Source organism: Neolamprologus multifasciatus, chromosome 7, assembly GCF_963576455.1.
Source record: "Neolamprologus multifasciatus chromosome 7, fNeoMul1.2, whole genome shotgun sequence".
NCBI lineage: Eukaryota > Metazoa > Chordata > Actinopteri > Cichliformes > Cichlidae > Neolamprologus > Neolamprologus multifasciatus.
The window spans coordinates 220,207-239,564 of NC_140445.1; the positions used below are offsets into that span (position 1 = coordinate 220,207).

Here is a 19,358-nt window from a genome sequence, read left to right on the forward strand (position 1 = left end):
ACAGGAAGGAGATCCAAGAGGGGATCAACCAATCAGAAGAATTCCAGTAAACTGGCCTTATGTGGAGGCTGCTCACCTTCAGACTCAGTCACCACTACGGTGAAGTACTTAACAGCTCCATTGACGTCACTGAACCAGCTGCAGTTAAACTGGAAGGAGATGGAGGACTTGCTGACCACAGCAGACTGCTCACTGACCCGGGTACCGGAGGGGGGCACAGGAGGACCTTCAGGGGTCAACAGGAGGACAGCATGTTAAACACCCTCCATCATACTGAGGACATGTTAACTTCCACTCGCTCTTACGGTCAAGCATGGTGACCACGTTGTCCTGAGCCTCGTCGCTGGGCTTCCCACCAGACATGACCTTCACAGAGACCGTGTAGTGTTTGTGAGGCTCCAGCTCAGTGATGATGTAGCTGTTGGAGTCCCGCTCAGCGAGTCTGGAGTACATCAGTGTGTGGGAATCCTTGCGGAGACACTCGATGGTGTAGGAGTCATAATCGGTGTCCGGGGTTACCCAGGAGCAGGAGATGGAGGTGGAACTCTGAGGGCGACAGTGGAGGCTGTGGACTCTCTCTGGCTCTGTAGGCGAAAGTAATGCAGTGAAACCACATGACGATTCACATCAGAATTGACATAAAGTGCTGCCACCTACTGGTGCGGATGCTTTTGCGGATAGGTGTGCTATAGGTAGGTGTGGCCCCAGGCTCTGTGGTCCCACTGACGGTGCGGAGGCTGAAGTTGTAGAGCCGTCCAGGGAACATCCCCCTCAGGATGCGGTTGCTGGACGTCCGGGTGTGGTACGGATTGATGATGGACAGCCGGTCCCGAGGAGTCCACTGCAGGTCAAAGTCATCATAGTCGGAGTCCACAGGGCCGCTCCATGTGATCTCCAGGGAGGTGTTGGTCACCCCCCTGAACAAGATGGAGGCAGGTGGTCTGGGAGCTGAGGAGGGACAGGATTTGTTGCCGATCAGAAGCTATTCCGATTTGAGTCTCTGCTTAAAATGAGGATTTCTTCTGTTCTGCTCCTCGTGTTTCTAGACTTTATGTTTTAAATGTCTCTTGTTACTTTATGTTGCGACTGCGTGCTGCACTGATAACACTGGAAAAATGCCTTTTGCTAAACCACTGAAACTGCTGACTGAATATCAAGGAATACTGAGGTGATCTGAGCTCTAACAGAAGCTGCATCTTACCCGTCCGGCCCAGGGTGCTCGCCCTGTTGCTGAGCCCGCCGCTCCGGCTCAGCACCTCAGCTCGATACAGGCGACCCGCTACAAGGCCTGAGAAGATGAACCCTGTGGCCTCTGAGCCCAGCTGATGCATGGCCTGCTGAGAACCGTTGGGGTTGTAGAGATACAGCTGGTATCCACTTAGATCACCGTCACCACGCTCCCAGTTTACCCAAAGACTGTCAGACTGGTTTCCACTCTTAGCTTTCAGGAACGCTGCAGCTGACGGGACTGAAGAGAAACACGATCACTGATACAATCTGCAGGTCCACTCTTCGGGTACAGAAGGCATAATATCCTTTACATTTTATTTCCAGTCAAGGACGTGTACTCTGGAGGACCAGCTGGTCTCACCTGTTCTGGCGTAGATGGAGGTCTGGTTGGTCTGGTCTCCACTGTGGATCTGGATCAACATCTTGTAAGGAGCACCAGGTCTGAGGCCCTGAAAAGAGCACTGCTGACCGTTGGACTGGACGCGCTTTTTCTCGTGCAGCTGGTCATTACGATCATACAGAAAAACTTCATACAGCTGAAAGTCTCCCTCTGGTGGCGACCAGTGGAAGGACAGGCTGGTGGTGGTGTTTGCAGTGACGGCCAGATTGGTGACCACCGCTGGGTCTACAGGAGAAGGGACGAGGGAAGCTTTTAACTTTCACTAAACTTCATCAATCATACTGTGTATTTGAGGAGAGAAATCAAGAGTTTCTCACACATCACTGCAAATCGATTTTAGGTCAAACCACCAGAACCTGGTGAGTTATTCATTTTCTCTCTCAGTATTGTTCCAACTAAATAGTCTAAGGCAGCGGTCCCCAACCTTTTTTGCGCCACGGACCGGTTTATGCCCGACAATATTTTCACGGACCAGCCTTTAAGGTGTTGCGGATAAATACAACAAATAAATACAACTAGTACCGGTACCGAAAAAAGAAGATTTATTCATAACACACGTGAAAAGACCCAGGAAAACAGAGTTAACGATACAAACGATAACAAATTAACGCTGAAAACCGATAAAAACCCTGAAAACCAAACATTTCACACCTGAGCCTCAACTCTTGCGGCCCGGTACCAAACGACTCACGGACCGGTACCGGTCCGAGGCCCGGGGGTTGGGGACCGCTGGTCTAAGGGACTTGCAAAGAAAAGCGTCTGGACGTCTTTAAGTTGCTTGAAGACGTTTCACTTCTCATCCGAGAAGCTTCTTCAGTTCTAGAGTCAAATGGTGGAGAGTCCCAGATTTAAACCCTGTGGGAGTACCCCCCCACCCACCCCCCAAAGGGGGACAAAGGACCCCCTGATGATCCTCTACCTAATCACATGAGCCAAGGTGTCAAACTGGGTGTGGGTCACAATCAGCCAGGGTTTCGGGTGAGTTCATTGTGAAACCTGGCCCCAACCCTGGTTTCCTGAGGTCAGATGGCCCAGGATGTGAGTGGGCGTTAAGGCGTCTGGGGAGGGATCTCAAAACTGGATTATAGATGGCAGAGAGTTGGTGTCGTAAACCACCGCCTCTGTCCAAAATGTGGACATTGCCATCCCCTGTGGAGGTGGCTCTTCTGTGTTGTGCCATGCGCTTGTGAAGTGGCTGTTTGGTCTCTCCAATGTAGAGGTCTGGGCATTCCTCGCTGCACTGTACAGCATACACCACATTGTTAAGTCTGTGTTTAGGAGTTTTGTCAACTAAATACTTTCTCAAAATATTCTGACTTGTGTATAAAATGTACAGTGGGATGCAAAAGTTTGGGCAACCTTGTTAATAGTCATTATTTTCCTGTATAAATCGTTGGCTGTTACAATAAAAAATGTCAGTTAAATATATCATATAGGAGACACACAGTGATATTTGAGAAGTGAAATTAAGTTTATTGGATTTACAGAAAGTGTGCAATAATTGTTTAAACAAAATCAGGCAGGTGCATAAATTTGGGCACCGTTGGCGTTTTATTGATTCCAAAACCTTTAGGACTGATTATTGGAACTCAAATTGGCTCGGTAAGCTCAGTGACCCCTGACCTACATACACAGGTGAAAACAATAATGAGAAAGAGTATTTTAATTTTCTCTGAGTAGCAACACTGGGGTCTCAAAACAACTCTCAGATGACCTGAAGACAAAGATTGTTCAGCATCATGGTTTAGGGGAAGGACACAGAAAGCTGTCTCAGAGAGTTAAGCCGTCTGTCTCCATAGTTAGGAACATGTTGAGACAATCAAAGACCACAGGCTCAGTTCAAGTTAAGGCTGGAAGTGGCAGACCAAAAAACATCTCAGTTAGACCGAAGCGATGGTGAGAACAGTCGACCCACAGACCAGCACCAAAGACCTGCAACATCATGTTGCAGCAGATGGAGTCACTGTGCATCGTTCAAACACTCGGCGCACTTTACACGAGGAGATGCTGTATGTGAGAGTGATGCAGAGGAAGCCTTTGCTCCGCCCACAGCACAAACAGAGCCGCTGAAGCACATTTGGACAAGCCAGCTTCATTCTGGAATAAGCTGCTGTGGACTGATGAAACTAACATTGAGTTATTTGGCATAACAAGGGGCGTTATGCATGGAGGAAACAGAACACAGCAAGAAAAACACCTGCTGCCTCCAGTGAAATATGGTGGTGGTTCCATCATGCTGTGGGCTGTGTGGCCAGTGCAGGGACTGGGAATCTCGTCAAAGTTGAGGGACACATGGATCCCACTCAGCATCAGCAGATTCTGGAGACCAATGTCCAGGAATCAGAGACAAAGCTGAAGCTGTGGATCTTTCAACAAGACAACAACCCGAAACACTGCTCAAAATCCACTAAAGCATTCATGCAGAGGAACAAGTACAACATTCATCTCAGCCCAGACCTGAATATTATTGAAACCTGTGGTGTGAGTTAAAGAGAGCTGTCCATGCTCATCAAACCTGAAGGAACTAGAGATGTTTTGTAAAGAGGAATCGTCCAAAATACCTTCAACCACAATCCAGATTCTCACTGGAACCTACAGGAAGCGTTTAGAGGCTGTAATTTCTGCAGAAGGCGGATCTACTAAATATTGATTTCATCTCTTTTTTTGTGGAGCCCAAACTTATGCACCTGCCTGATTTTGTTTAAACAATTGTTGCACACTTTCTGTAAATCCAATAAACTTCATTTCACTTCTCAAACATCACTGTGTGTGTCTCCTACATGATATATTTACTGACATTTTTTATTGTAACAACGATTTATACAGGAAAATAATGACTATGAACAAGGCTGCACAGACGTTTGCATCCCACTGTATAAAACATCAGGTTTTCCTCCATCACATTCAAAGTGAGAAACAGGAAGTCTTACTTGTCCGAGCCTCAGTGCTGACCCCAACACTGTGGACCCCGCCGCTGGTGGTCTGGACCACCACCCGATACTTCTTTCCTGGTGTGAGGCCGTCAAACTGCTGCCAGGTGTGTCCAAAGGGCTGAGAGACGTTTCTCACCATGCTGCCTCTGTCGTCCAGAACTTGGAGCACATATCCATCAGCCACACCCAGAGCCTCCTGCCAGCTCACCTGGATACTACAGGTGGTGTGGTGGGAGTCCACCTGGAGCCCTGTCACTGCAGAGGGGACTGAGGAACATGCAGAGCGCAGTAAGGACCAGCTAATCTGTACGGCAGCATGGTGCATATTCACCGTACAGAGGCGTGTCCTCTAACCTGTGCGCCCTGTGACCGTGTTGTTGTTCAGCAGGTCTCCACTCACAGACTGAACCATGATGGCGTACACCTGGCCGGGCTGCAGGGAGCCGAACGTCACCTCGTTCTGGTGCTTGAGGACGCTTCGGATACTTAACTTTCGGCTTTCTCTGTACAGAAACACGGAGAATCCGTCGACATCGCCCGGACCAGGAGTCCAGCTCACCACCAGACTGCTGCTGTCTCCACTGTTGCTAACGTGGATGTTCTTCACTTTACTGGGAACTGAAAGAGGACAAAGAGCTTTTGATCTGCAGCAGCTTTGCTCTTTACTTCAAGGTTTAATGATGATGTAATAATGGTGGTAATAAGTCTTGGTGGTAATCTGGTTAATCGTAGCTACCTGCTGCGGATGATTTAGATGTAGAGATACTGTTACCAGAGCAACTGCTGAGAAACTGCAGCGCCACCAGGAGGTATTTGACTTCCCTGATATGTTGTGTATGTGAGTCTAAGGAGCTTGGAAAGAAAAGCGAGGGTCATGGACGCCCTCCTCTGCCTGACCACATGAGCCAACACGTGGAAACGGGTGTGGGTTTGGGGTGAACCCATTGTGAGACCTTGCCCCACCCTATCATGTGATCAAATGAGGTGTGAGGCACCCACATCATGACCCTCATAGGGACACTCACAATAGGGCTTAAAAATCTGGGAGAAGCTTCTCAGATGAAACATCTTCACTAATCTTAAAGACTTCCCAACGCTTTTCTTTCCAAGCTCCTTCGACTGCGATGACCTGGCTGACTGAGAAGCTTCACAAACATCTTCACAGACATTGTCCACCTGACAGCAAAGTGCAGGAGTGCTGGATGATGTGGTGTGATGTTTAGAGGCAGCAGACCTCTGTGACCTCTGACCTGTGCGACCCTCTATGTACCGGGCCTTCTGATTGGTGCCGCTGTACGTGGAAACGATGATCTTGTAAAGCCGCCCAGGTGTGAGTGATGACAGGACGCAATCCCTCACACCGCTGCCCAGAGTGATGGGAGGAAACACCTTCATGTCGCTGAACAGCAGCTGCACTTCGTAGTGATCCACGTCACCCGGAGCTGCCATCCACGTCACCCGCAGGTCCTCGGTGCCCCGCCCAGCCAGAGTCAGGGAACGCACTGCCGCCGGGACTGAAGGATGGACATGACATGACCCACAGTTAGTCTCCAGGAGCCTCAGAGGTTTGCTTTGTTTTGAATTTGAAATGAACAAGGACGGTGCTGCTGTTTAAGCATATCAAAACTCCTGCAGAGATACTGAGAGACAAGAACATCTGCTGATAAATGGCTGTATTTGTATAGCGCTTTACTCGTCCCTAAGGACTAGAGGTGGGAATCACCATACATCCCACGATACGATATTATCACAATACTTAACCCACGATACGATATTATTGCAATTTTTTAAAATATTTTGCGATATTCAGATTCTGTACATAAAGGTAAACTTTATCAATATTCATTTTCTCTAATATCAAAGTCTCACACTCAGTCTTTCTCTCATTTCAGTTTGATTGTTGACAAACTGAACGGTTTGTATTACAGTCTAGTCCAACTTAACTGAATCAACCATCTGGTACAATTATAGCTATTCTGAACTATGCAGTTTATGAAAACTATGCAGCCCCTTCAGCAACTGAAGAATTTGAAAGTAAATTAAAACAAAATATAATTTTACATTAAATAAAAACGTTTTAAACTTAATTAAAATAAAACATGTCTTAAATTAAAATAAGTAAACTGTCATGTTTATTGCTGCCATAAACAAGTTAAACACATTTGGACAGTGAAGGAATGTCAGGATTCTTGCTCAGAAAAAGGATCAACATGCTCTGAAGTCAGAGCACAAAAACCTTTTTGTAACAAAGTATCGATTTCTGCTGTCGCTGTATCCATACATTATTAGCAAACAAAATATCACGATGCTACACAGTATCCATTTTTCCCCCACCCCTAGTAGAGACAAAAGTGGACAAAAGAGAGGCAAACATGCGGCTCCACAACTATAATTATAACGTAACATAGACTATATCGATATAAAGGATATTGTCAGATCTTATATCTCGTATAAAAATATATCGATATTTTATATATATATATCGATAATATCACCATGCTACACAGTATCGATTTTTTCCCCCCACCCCTACTAAGGACCCCAAAGCACTTTAGATATCCAGTCATCCACACATTCACACACTGGTGATGGCAGCTACACTGTAGCCACAGCCACCCTGGGGCGCACTGACAGACGCGAGGCTGCCGGACACTGGCGCCACCAGTAGGCGGTAGGTGAAGTGTCCTGCCCAAGGACACAACGACCGAGACATGTTTCTTTGTTCATCCTGGTTCAGATCTGAGACTTGGCGCTTTATTCCCACATCTTATTATGTTGTAACAAGCAAAACATATGAACGTGATATAAACAAGTATTCATGTATCCATCCATCCACCCATCATCAAAAACGCCCGGTCCCCTACTGTTCTCGTGGGACACAGAGGTGTTTCAAGTCCAGCTGAGGGACAGAGCATGTCTGGGGTCTCCTCCCTGATAGACCGAAACATCTCAGCTAGCTTCAAAGAGGAGCAGCAGCAGATCTGATCTTTCCTTCTCACCGATCGATAGATCGCCTGCTGAGCTCGACTGCATCCTGACATGCATCATCTAGTTTACTCCCTGAATGATGCAGCATTCGTGTTCCTAATGAGCCTGTCGGAGGTCAAAGGTCACTCACAGGTGCTGCCGTGGGTGGAGGCGATGGCTTCGTACTTTCCGCTCCACGTGGTCACTAGCACTGTGTAGAGTCTGCCGGGCACCAGGCCGGTGAACACACAGTTGTGCTCCGTCTTTGGAACCGTCTTGTTTTGCAGGAAGACGTTGTTGTGCTTGATGAACACCTGATACAGGTCGAAGTCTCCAGCAGCATGACGCCAATACACCTTCAGGTAGCTGTCCGAGGCATTGTGGGTCGCCGTGGGGCTCTGGACCTTCGACGGCTCTGATGGAGGATAATCAGACAAGACTGATGATAGTTTACGGTGTTTTGTATAAAAAAATACAGCAGGTATAGAGCCAGGTGTGTACAGACCTGGACGAGCACATGTTGGTATCATTTTTGCTGAATGAATTGTTCTAAACTTTACTGGAACATGGTTTAATGTGAGTGGTGTACATACGTGTCCTCTCCTGGATGAAAGTCTGGTTTTTGTAGAGACCGCTGCAGGTAGTGATGGAGATGTTGTAGAGGCGTCCAGACACCAGCGAGTCGAAAACGCACGTCGGGGTCGACTTGGGCACGGTGAGGGTGTGAATGGTCCTCTCCCGGTCGCTCAGGGTCACCAGGTATCTGTCCACCTCACCTACAGCCTGACTCCAAGACACGCTGAGGAAGTCCATGCGCCCGTTGTTGCTGACCCTGACGTCGCTCACCGCCGCCGGCACTGAGGGGGTAGGAAGAGGGCGGAGTCAGAGTAAACACACAAGCACACTCGTTTTCGTACCTTAGCTTACCCTAACCATAACCTAACTGTGACACTAAAAGCACGGGGGGGGGGGGGGGGGGGGACATAGGGCAAATATACAGGCGCCAGAGCAGTTAACCCTTTAAGACCTACCATAGAACCACCAGTCCAGTCCACCAGAGCTTATGGTAAATGGCCTGTATTTGTATAGCGCTTTTACTAGTCCCCCCCAGGGACCCCAAAGTGCTTTACACACCCAGTCATCCACCCATTCACTCACACACTGGTGGAGGCAGCTACAGTTGTAGCCACAGCTGCCCTGGGGCAGACTGACAGAAGTGAGGCTGCCATATCGCGCAATTGGCCCCTCTGGCCAACACTGTGTGAAGTGTCTTGCTCAAGGACACAACGACCGAGACTGTCCGAGCCGGGGCTCGAACCGGCAACCTTCCGATTACAAGGCGAACTCCCAACTCTTGAGCCACAATCGTCCCAAAATATATTATATGTTTACATGCTGTGGAGCCATTTTTGGGAGCATTTCAAGTTGCTATACATCAATACAACCATTACAGCCTAAATTTTAATAATATGTCTGCATTAAGTTCATAGTAATTACATAAATTGCAAAAAAGTGCAATAAACTACAAAAAAATTGAAAATCGTTTTTGTTTTTTTAACATATATTTCTAGTTAGAGAAATTTAAGAGGCTTATCCCTCAAAACTGTAAATACAAAAAAGTTGCACAAAATAGTTTCCCACCACAGGAAATTTATTTTGAGTGTCTTCATAGTTTTATTTTTGAAATACACCAATTTTTATACACTGCAGGAAAAACGAAAATAAATATTATAATGCAAATTTGCAAAAAAGCAGCATATGCATCAAAATAAACTATTTCCAGCAGTGCAATATGAGTCCTAAGCATCCCAGAAACGACACAGAAAGTCATAAAGTCAAAGATAACTTTTAAAAACACCAGTATGGGCTCATGAGGCCCTGATGGTAAAAAAAAAAACTACATTTCCGCGAAAATGACGTCACTTCCGGTTTTGGGCAGTTAATGGCGGACATGCGATAGTTCGCGGTGACGTCTAATCCAACGTAGGAAGTGTTATGAACAGCTGATCGGATCAGCAAATCGTGTTTCTGGAATATTATGTTTTTGTTGCTGCAAGTGCTTTTTACGCAGTTTTTGCAAAGCTATATGTGGAAGGAAACTGTGACCGAGGACAAGCTGATGGCATAAGATGTAAGTACAACTCCTCCGGTTTCATATGCAAAAAAAATGATTGCGCTAGCTCACGTGGTTGCAGAGCTACTGGGATTTAAAAATAGTTGCGCAAAATGGAGCGTGCTGCTCCGACCGGCTTTAAAGGGTTAAGGATTTAAAAACCAGTAAAAAAAATTGAAATAGATCCTCAGTACAATTTTAAGCCAGTGTAGGGGGGCCAGAACCAGAGTAATATGCCCAGATGTTCTTTTACCAGTTAAACCCCGTGCTGCAGCGTTCTGCAGAGAGCCCTGTTGAATGATGTGCTCTACCTCATTTTTATTCTTCTTCTAATTATATTTAAACTTTTTGACACCGCAGGGACTGCGCTTTATATTTTTGTACTTGTTACAACAACAGTTAAGATATTCTGTTCTATTCAACAGAACCTGTACCTGTGGAGAACACTGAGAACATGTAGAGATCACATGGAGCACTGAATCATGATGCTGTAATGTCGCAGTGCTAAGCTCTACCATGTCTGCACACTGTGAGCTCCAAACCCAGAAGCTTTAGAAAAACATCTCACAGTAAAATTAAAACGCAGATGACCTCTCGCTCCTGAGATCATCAAAGTAAGCGACTGATACGGCGCCTCATTCACACCAGCACTCTCGTTTGTAACAACCACACACATTCATTCTCCGAGCCACCTGGATCAGAGCGGATGTTTCCGGCTGCTTCTGCCAAAGTCTGTTTATTTTGATCCGTTTCACAGATGAAATCGTGACTGCTCTGCACGCTCTGTATGTTATGTGACCTTCATAAAGTCCTCTGCAAGTTCTACAACGGCTGCCAGCACTGGTGAAGAACAATGAAGCTCCGCCCTGATGGGAAGTCTCTCTGTCGTCAGCGCTTCCTGAAAATTCCTCACAAATTCCTGCTTTTCACTAATATCCTGTTCTCAGTTTAGCAAGCACACAGAGTAAGAATGTGTCTGAAATACATAATCAATGGTATTATTGATCTTATTATTATTACGTCACATATACACCTGTTTTTATTTCTGAGAGACTTGATGCGCATCAGTTCTACGACTGATAAATGCTATTAATTAATGCTCATTAGCTGGCACAGTTTGTTTAGCTGGGTTATGTTTAATTGCTCAGGTTAGTTCAGGGTTACCAGAAATAAACGAGCTGTTTGCTGTCAGGTGTGACTCGCTGGTGCAGCCGTCTACGCATCAGGCTGGTAAATCTCCCACAGCGTGCAGCTCAACTCCACCCTCGTGTTGTTCCTGATTCGACTGCTGGCGTTTCTTACCTGTGCGTCCCTCGGACACCGTCTGTCTGGAGGTGTGTCCCACTCTGACCGTGGTCACCACCACGCGGTACAGGGCGCCGGGTCTCAGGGCCTGGAAGCTGAGGCTGCTGACGTTGGCCATCACGCTCTCATTCTTGATGACGCTGCTGTCATGAACCAGCAGGACTTGGTAGGAGTCCAGGTATCCGGGGGCCGGCGCCCACCGCGCCTGCAGACTGTCGGTGCTGCCGAGGTTGGAGAGCTGCAGCCCGCCGACCTGAGCCGGAGCTGAGGGGGTGGAGGAGGAAACGCATTACAACAGGAACATTAACGCTTCATTAATACTACAATCGTGGCATCGTCGCTGTGACGTACTGGTCCGTGCCGTCACAGAGGCGGAACTGCTCAGGTTACCGCTGTTGGTTGTCACGGTAACGGTGTACTGGCCCCCAGGCGTGATGCTGTTGAAAGTGCACTCTTTGGCCTCCCAGCCGAGGACTCTCTGATCTACAATGGTGGCGGCGGCGGTTGCCCACCTGAGGAGCACGGTGAAGCCGTCCCATTGTCCGAGCGGCCGACTCCACCGGACGCTCAGCGAGGTTTCGCCAGCCTGGCGTACGAGCAGCTGCTGCACAGGCCACGGCACTGCAGAGAGGAAGGGGTGGGGTCAACAACACTGGTACCGACTCATTTTGGAAGTTCAGACTTCAAGTGAACTGACCCAGCCGACTGCTGCAGCGCGCCGTGTTGCCCAGAGCGCCGCTGTGAACCGTGACCTCTGCGCTGTAGAGTCGTCCGGGGACCAGGCTGAGGACGGAGAAGGCGTGCTGCCTGCTCGCCTTACTGACGGTCTCATTTGCCAGAACCACCGAGCCGTTCTTCAGGAGGACGCTGTAGTTCTCCCAGTCGCCTCTGGGGGGCAGCCAGCTGAGCCACAGTGTTCGAGCATCGACCGACATAGAGAGCGCTGACACCTGGTCAGGTACTGAAACAGCACAAGACAGACGGGAAATTAATAAAAACAACACAGACCCCCCAGCAGGGGGCGTCTGAGTCTGTGGTCCAGCGTTCTCACCTGACGCGATGGCATGTACCTGTAACTCCCTCTGTACCTGCTCTCTGAGCTGACCTCACCTGTCCTCGCTGTGCTCCTGCTCTCGGTGCTCTGACTGCCTGCTGAGGAGCTGACCGACACCTCGTAGCTACGCCCAGGGGTCAGACCCTCAAACTCCACTTGGGTGATGTTGGGGAGAAGGTGACGTAGCTGAGGGTCGGATCCCGGAGCCCTCAGGGTCACCAGGTAGGACTCCACCCCTCCTTTAGGTGGGAGCCAGGAGGCCCGCAGGTGGTCTGAGCTGCCGTTGTTTTCGAGGACGAGACGTGACACTGGTGCTGGGGCTGAAGAAGAGGAGGAGGACCCACGTTAGACTCATGTTTGCACAGTTTTCTCCTCTTCTTCCTGTTTCACCTGAACTTCACCAACTGTCTCATGTGTTCACCTGCAAACAGCAGCAGTGTTTCAGAAGCTGGTTAATGGGCGTTTATGTAATGTGGTGTGGGTGGAGTCTGTGCCACGTGTGAACAGATTTACTGAAGCGATGAAGAGGCTGGGTGAGGTGAGCAGCTGTAGACAGAGGAAGGGCGTGAGGGAGAAAGGTCTGAAATATCCCGGAAACGCCGCTGAAAGAAAAACAGAGCCGCAGGACGACGACGATCCAGTTTTTATCTTCACGCTGAAGCTCGAACGCTCAGAGGAATGAAGACAACTTCATAAACTTCATGCTGACAGAAACTATTTTACAGGCTAACAACGCCGAGGTAAAGGCCATCAAATCTTGGACTTACAGCTGGTCGGCTGTCCAACAAACACGTGACTCATTTAAGACAGCAGCAGGACGCAGTGAGTGGATTCACTGCATCAACGCAGTCTGAACCAGAAAAACAGATCGAGGGCATCAAAACGACCGAGGTCACGTTGTGGACTGTAAACAACAAAGATATTTAACGACGCTGCTAAACTCTGCGGAAATACAACGCAGCGATCTTCATGTTGTAGATGCCTCCACAGATATTTGGGACTCAAACCCTATACTCAAAGTGCGGGTGGGGTCAGCAATGATGACCTCAGACGGTTAAATCTGATTGGTCAGTCGTGAACTCTGAAAAGACGTCATTTTACGCCTATGTGTGGTTGAAAGGTTGAGAAACAGATGAAAGGTTGTCTCCTCAAGCTCATTTTAGCCGTGACTTCCTGTATCCCTGCTGCAGCTTCCTGCTGATTGGAGCTCTGAAGACATCGTAGCTCACATCTGTCTGCAGGTGTTGTTGTACTGACACGTGCTCGTCGGGTCTCTCCAGGCGAACGCCTTTTGCTCCCTGCTGATGATTAGAGGAGTTTGTGGTGTTCTGGGGATAACCACACTCAGACGTAGGTGAGCTTTGAGCTCAGTGTTTCTAATGCAGGTTATTTGTGTTTTAGATGGCACGGTGAAGTAGAACCTGTTCTGCAGATATCTTTGTTTCATCGTCTACAGCATCAAACGGCTTTTTAGGACACGGGAAGAAAGTGGGTGAAGGTTCAGAGACCTGGACATGAGGGCGAATCTCTAAATTCACAGTTCACACGTCCATCGAGTGTTTTGGTATTTTAGAAACACTCATGTACTCAGATTACCTCAGATTCAAACACGGGTCAGTGCTTTCGCTACCTGTGACGGATGCTGTCGAGGCGGAGCTCTGAAGGCCGACTGCTTCTGTTACCACAGTGATGGTGTACGGGGTCCCTGGGTGCAGACCATCCAGCTCCGCTGAGGTGCTGCTGTTCTTCAGAGTGATGTTCTTCAGCAGAACACCAGCCCGATCCCTCAGCAGAACCCTGAGGTTCTCCATGCGGCCCGAGCCGATCCACCAAGTCACCCCGAGGCTGTGTGAGGAAGAGGACGCCACCTGCAGGCCGTCCACTGAGGAGGGAGCTGAGGCAGGGAGAGATCAGAGGGTATTGACACCACTTTGATGGTCACTGTTTTTCTTTTTAAACCACTTTCACGCTGAATGAGTTGCTCTTGAGCAGTTTTATTCCTTTTTAAAGCTCTATGTTTTTATTATTATTGATCATGTGATAAGCTCTCAGCCAATCAGGTGCATTCTGATCATCCCTCTGAGTGTAAGAATTCCATTGCTGGTAGTGATGTGCTGTTGCTACCTGTGCAATAATAAAACTTGAACGTGAGAAGATTCTGGAGGTGTTGTAGCTCACCTGTAGCTGTCATTGCGTGGACAGGTGAGGCGCTCTTGTTCCCAGCTGAAGCTACCACACTGACTTTGTACAGAGTCCCGGGAATCAGGGAGGTGAACCCGGTTTGGGAGGCTGCAGAGCCCTTGATTCTGGTCCTGCGCCGGGATCCGGAGCTCGTGTCCTCCAGAGTCACATCGTACCAGTCCACACGACCGGTAGGCCGAGTCCAGGACACCGTCAGAGCCGAGCCGCTTAGAACCGTAAACAGGCTTTTCTGATGAGGTCGAGCTGGGCCCAGCTGGAGGTCCAGATGAGCTGGGCCAACTGGGTCTGAAACAGGAGAGTATACCCACACTGAAAACAGGAAGTTTTATTTTGAAATGACATTTTACAGCACTTTGTTTTCCATTAATTAATATTTGGGTAATCAAAGTTTTTTAAACTAAGACACTGAACTGTAGCAGATTTCAGGGGGTTTGGTTCTGTTGTGTCTGTTGCTGTTCATTCAGAAACACTTTAGATTGGATCAGGCTGAGTTTAGGGACAGGCTGGGATTAAGGTTGGAGGTAGGTTTGGATTGGTTGGGTTTTTGGTACAGACTGCGGTGGGCACTGAGATTTGGGTTGAGTTCAAAGGAGTACAAGTTTGGATTGCGGGTTCAAGACCATGGAAGGGGACAGGTTTATGGCGGGTTTGGGGACAGATTTGGAGTTTGAGTTGGACTGGGAGGTTGTGGTCGAGGATCGTGGGTGGGGTTGTGGTTTGGATTAGTTGCAGAAAAAAGAAGCAAAGGAAAAAGAAGAAGGAGCACAAGAACATCAAAAACAACACGTGAATTGGCGATTAGTGCAGCTGTCACAACAGCTCTGGTAGAGCTGGCTAGGGAAGAATGTGTGTTTCAGAGGGATGACCACGAGATGGTCCATGGACCAACACTATTATCCTGTAAACCAGAGGAGGAAAGACTTCCAATTTAGAGAAGCAGCTAAAACATCTGCATCCAGGTGGGTCTGAGTTTCAGTTGAGTCGTCAGCACCAGACATCAGCTTTGTTCCATAGTCTGCAGTCTGTTGGTGACCGCCCTACATGACCTGCCACCATGTTAGTGGTTTAACACGCCTTTTTAATGACCAGATTTATATTTATGTTTTGGCATCTAGCATTGTGAAATTCAATTCAATTCAATTCAATTCAATTTTATTTATATAGCGCCAAATCACAACAAAAGTCGCCTCAAGGCGCTTCATAGATACAGAGAAAAACCCAACAATCATGTGAGCAAGCACTTTGGCGACAGTGGGAAGGAAAAACTCCCTTTTAACAGGAAGAAACCTCCGGCAGAACCAGGCTCAGGGAGGGGCGGGGCCATCTGCTGTGATTGATTGGGGTGAGAGAAGGAAGACAGGATAAAGACATGCTGTGGAAGAGAGACAGAGGTTAATAACAGATATGATTCAATGCAGAGAGGTCTGTTAATACATAGTGAGCGAGAAAGGTGACTGGAAAGGAAAAACTCAATGCATCATGGGAATCCCCCGGCAGCCTACGTCTATTGCAGCATAACTAAGGGAGGATTCAGGGTCACCTGGTCCAGCCCTAACTATATGCTTTAGCAAAAAGGAAAGTTTGAAGCCTAATCTTGAAAGTAGAGATAGTGTCTGTCTCCTGAATCCAAACTGGAAGCTGGTTCCACAGAAGAGGGTTTCTACTGGCTTTGGTGAATCCCCATGTGGTTGGTGGTCGTGGGCGCAGTGATTGTTACACTGCGTTGTTACAGTTACATTGTTTACGTTAATTACATTGTTACATTGTTACAGGCTGCAGAGGCCCATACGCTTGTTCGAGCAGCTAAGAGAATGAGAGCGTTTTCACGGAGGCAGCATGAGTCCACACAGGAAACTGAAAAAAATAGCCTGGGTGGGGCAGGATGATGAGGACACCCCCCCGGTCCTGAACTCTGGCCTGTTCTTCGTGATGGCTTCCTGTTTGAGCAGACTTCCCTGCTTGCTGTTGGAAGGCTGGCAACACCCCAAGGACAAAATGTCCGACCCACACAGCACGAGCTGCGAAGCTCCAGAAACGTCAACAGACTTGTAAAGATCCCAAATGACGACTGGAAGGAGGCACAGCACGCAACGCCTGACTCCACCTTACCCTGAACGGTGGTCTTCAAACTGCAGCAGAGGAAACATGTCCACGTGATTCACGGCCTTCGGTCTGACAGTCACTGTCCTGACATGAACGTATGAATTGGGACGAAAATGAAGAGAGCAGGAACATTTTCAATGTTGAGAGAAAACCAGAGAAAGCTCGGAGGCAGCTGCTCGTTCCAGAAAGTTCCTGATAAACACAGAAACAGGGAGCTCTCTAACAATGGTCTTCATCTCATCTCGAGTGTTTGTTTCCAGAAACATCCCCTCCTCACCCTCCTCACCCTCCTCTGCTCTCAGCCACTTCCTTCGTTTGTTTGCAGCACAGGTCCTGGATCAGTTCAGCGATGGGGGGAGGTCAGGGTTTGGTTAGTTTAGGCATGTTTTTAGAAAACACTTGTAATCATTAAAGCAAAGCATTAATCGGCCTCATTTACCAACAGTGCACAAATCTGTGGTTCATCAGGAGTTTTTACTTCGTGAAGACATCTAGAAGTGCCTCTGACCACGCGTACGAGCAGATGCCTGTCCATCGTAAGAAAGCACACGTCTTTGAAACGACTGCTAAAATTTACTATTGCCTTTTAGACTCTAATTAAAGTTTTCCAAAACATTATAAGCACCGAAATGCTTCTTCTTCTCACAGATCACGTCCTCGTCTCCACGTTTTCTTCTTGTCTGCTTCTCGTTTCACTCCAAACATTGTGGAGCCACAGTCACTGTTTGAGGGGAAACAGTATTCAGCAGCCTGTTATTTCAGCCTGATTTATTTATCTCTCTGTTATTTAAAACAGTCATCACGCCCATGGAGAGCGGTCCCTGATCTGGATTCCTCCTTGGAGTGAGGAAGGTGTTTTAAAGGTTTCTGCAGCCGGACGTTCTCCTTCTTTCTTGGCTTAGCAGTGCAGGTTTCTCTCTTACATCATTACTTCACCTGCCGTACGCAGGCAGTGAGCACAGATTTACTAACATGTTTCCCTAAATCTGACGGTGATTTTTTTTTGTTTCATGCACGTGTTAGTAAAGCAGATATTGAATCTTGGAAGTTACAAGTTTGAATATTTTTAACCGGATTATTTTTAGAAATGTTGATTTTATTGTTCGAAGTTTAAAAACCTGGCGCGCTCTAAAACATAATATGATCAATAATCAATAATGTCAGGAGGTTTGTCCCTGATGGGGAGCACACGTGCATGGGTGTCATGAGAAAGGGGCGGAGCTTGTTCTAAGTAATGTGACGGTAAAGTTAAAATAGCTACACAGAGCACTCAGGTGCTAACTTCTGAACTGCACTCTTCAGGTGCGCTCCTACCTGTCTGAACTGTCCCGTGGCTAATCTCGCCATCCTTCCTGGAAACCGCTGTCAGCTGATACACTGTCCCGGGTTGCAGTCCCGTTATATTACAGATGGTGGCGCTGCCGGTCTCTCCATCAGACTTGCAGTGGGCAGGACCGGACCATGAGTCCAGAACGCAGAACAGACTGAAGTTACAGGACAGACCGGCCGACGTTACCTGCACCGCGATGGAGTCTGAGCTGGAGCTGATCTCCTTCAGGTCTGCGGAGCATCGGGGACCCTCTGAGGTCTGGACCTGCATCAGGAGGTGACAGAGAGAAGGGTCAGGGTCAAATGGTGTTTGTGAAACTCAAAGAAAATGATTTGCTGGTGTCTGATGTCTTTTTTTTACACAAATGGTCTTCGCGGTGCAAATGCAGAGGAGGTTGTCTCCTCCTGGGATCAAACCAAAGGGTTCATGAGTGTTTAAATGCCTGCGCAGAGGTAAAAAGTTCCCCTATTAACATCGCACTCTCAGAAAATAAGGCACTTTATTGTTTCTGTAGAGCTTACACTCTCTAAGAAATGAAAAGAGTACGAGTGAGGGCCCAAAGCACTCTGTTGTGTATTTCCCCTGAGCCTGATTCTGTTAGAGGCTTCTTCCTGTCTAAAAGGAGTTCTTCCTTCCCACTGTCACCACTGACCATTCTCAGGTTGCCTCCGTATTACTGATTGGTCTTTGGCTTACAACAGAAAGCGGATGTAGATAAATGATCCGGTAACTCACCGTCTTTGCGCCCCAAACGAATCCAAGAATCAACCATGTAGCGGCACATCTGAGCATCCCTGATTTAAATCTGACCGCTCGGTAAGAAACACGCTTCCTCTGACACACTGACAGTTACAGACATGTTTCAGCTGAAGCCCTTTGGTCCAGAGAGGAGCTGGAGGTTTCCTCCATCAGCTCCATAGGCTGAAATGATCTGGAACTTCTTTCTCCTGCATCCCGGACCCGTGTGACTCTTTTCTCTCTGGGTCCATCGATCTTTAAACTTCCCCTCAGCGAGCAGAGGCACGTTCTGCACACCCCGCCCTGCTTTCCTTCCTGCCCGCCTCGGACTTTCTCCACAACCTTTAGCATCAAACTGAGCTCCATCGCTACCATCAGAGTGGGCTATTGTTGGGGCTGAGTTATCCAATCAGGAAACAGCCTCACACCAGAGGCTCGCTCTATTTATGTATGAGCAGCATCAAAGTCTGCTTTATGTTGCACGCACACCGTTTCTTCATCTTCATCACTGCACAATCAGACCTTAAACCAGAGTCACCTTCAACCACACACAGGCTGCACCTCCTCTTTATTTCCACCACTGGTTAAGTCATTCATTAGTCTACTCTTCTTCATCGCCTCTGATAAAATTTGTCTGAACTGCTTGATCAGTTTCTGCGGAGAAACCTCAAAGTGTGTTTCCTGTTTACCGCTCACTGAGCGACTCCGTCCGTCACTCTACAGGGTGGAGCATTTATAAGGATACACCGTAATAACATGGGGATGGTTGGTGATATTAAAGTCCTGTTTGTGGCACATTAGTATATGTGAGGGGGCAAACTCCTCAAGATGGGTGGTGACCATGGTGGCCATTTAGAAGTCGGCAATCTTGGATACAACTTTTGTTTTTTCAATAGGAAGAGGGTCATGTGACACATCAGACTTATTGGTAATGTCACAAGAAAAACAATGGTGTGCTTGGTTTCAACGTAACTTTATTCTTT

The 19,358-nt window shown here is 47.8% G+C and overlaps 1 protein-coding gene across 4 annotated transcripts in view; it reads right to left on the reverse strand.

Moving 5' to 3' along the window:
• Positions 1–18,594, reverse strand: part of ptprbl (protein tyrosine phosphatase receptor type B, like) — a 30,793-nt gene extending 12,199 nt beyond the window's left edge. For 3 of the 4 annotated variants that reach the window (XM_085166711.1, XM_085166710.1, XM_085166707.1), the window contains exons 1-18: positions 18,373–18,593; positions 17,622–17,901; positions 14,181–14,489; positions 13,633–13,896; positions 12,059–12,322; positions 11,646–11,909; positions 11,300–11,569; positions 10,946–11,212; positions 8,124–8,387; positions 7,682–7,945; positions 5,814–6,077; positions 4,918–5,181; positions 4,561–4,830; positions 1,592–1,855; positions 1,202–1,468; positions 658–948; positions 306–584; positions 77–226 (exon numbers count right to left, since the gene is read on the reverse strand). In XM_085166711.1, coding sequence (XP_085022837.1) covers positions 77–226; positions 306–584; positions 658–948; positions 1,202–1,468; positions 1,592–1,855; positions 4,561–4,830; positions 4,918–5,181; positions 5,814–6,077; positions 7,682–7,945; positions 8,124–8,387; positions 10,946–11,212; positions 11,300–11,569; positions 11,646–11,909; positions 12,059–12,322; positions 13,633–13,896; positions 14,181–14,489; positions 17,622–17,901; positions 18,373–18,429 — 4,552 coding nt within the window. In that variant the 5' untranslated portion in view covers positions 18,430–18,593. Of the gene's footprint in view, positions 1–76; positions 227–305; positions 585–657; positions 949–1,201; positions 1,469–1,591; positions 1,856–4,560; positions 4,831–4,917; positions 5,182–5,813; positions 6,078–7,681; positions 7,946–8,123; positions 8,388–10,945; positions 11,213–11,299; positions 11,570–11,645; positions 11,910–12,058; positions 12,323–13,632; positions 13,897–14,180; positions 14,490–17,621; positions 17,902–18,372 lie in introns of all 4 variants that reach the window. The other variant, XM_085166709.1, reaches the window with a different exon arrangement.
• Between the last annotated feature and the right edge of the window lie 764 nt (positions 18,595–19,358).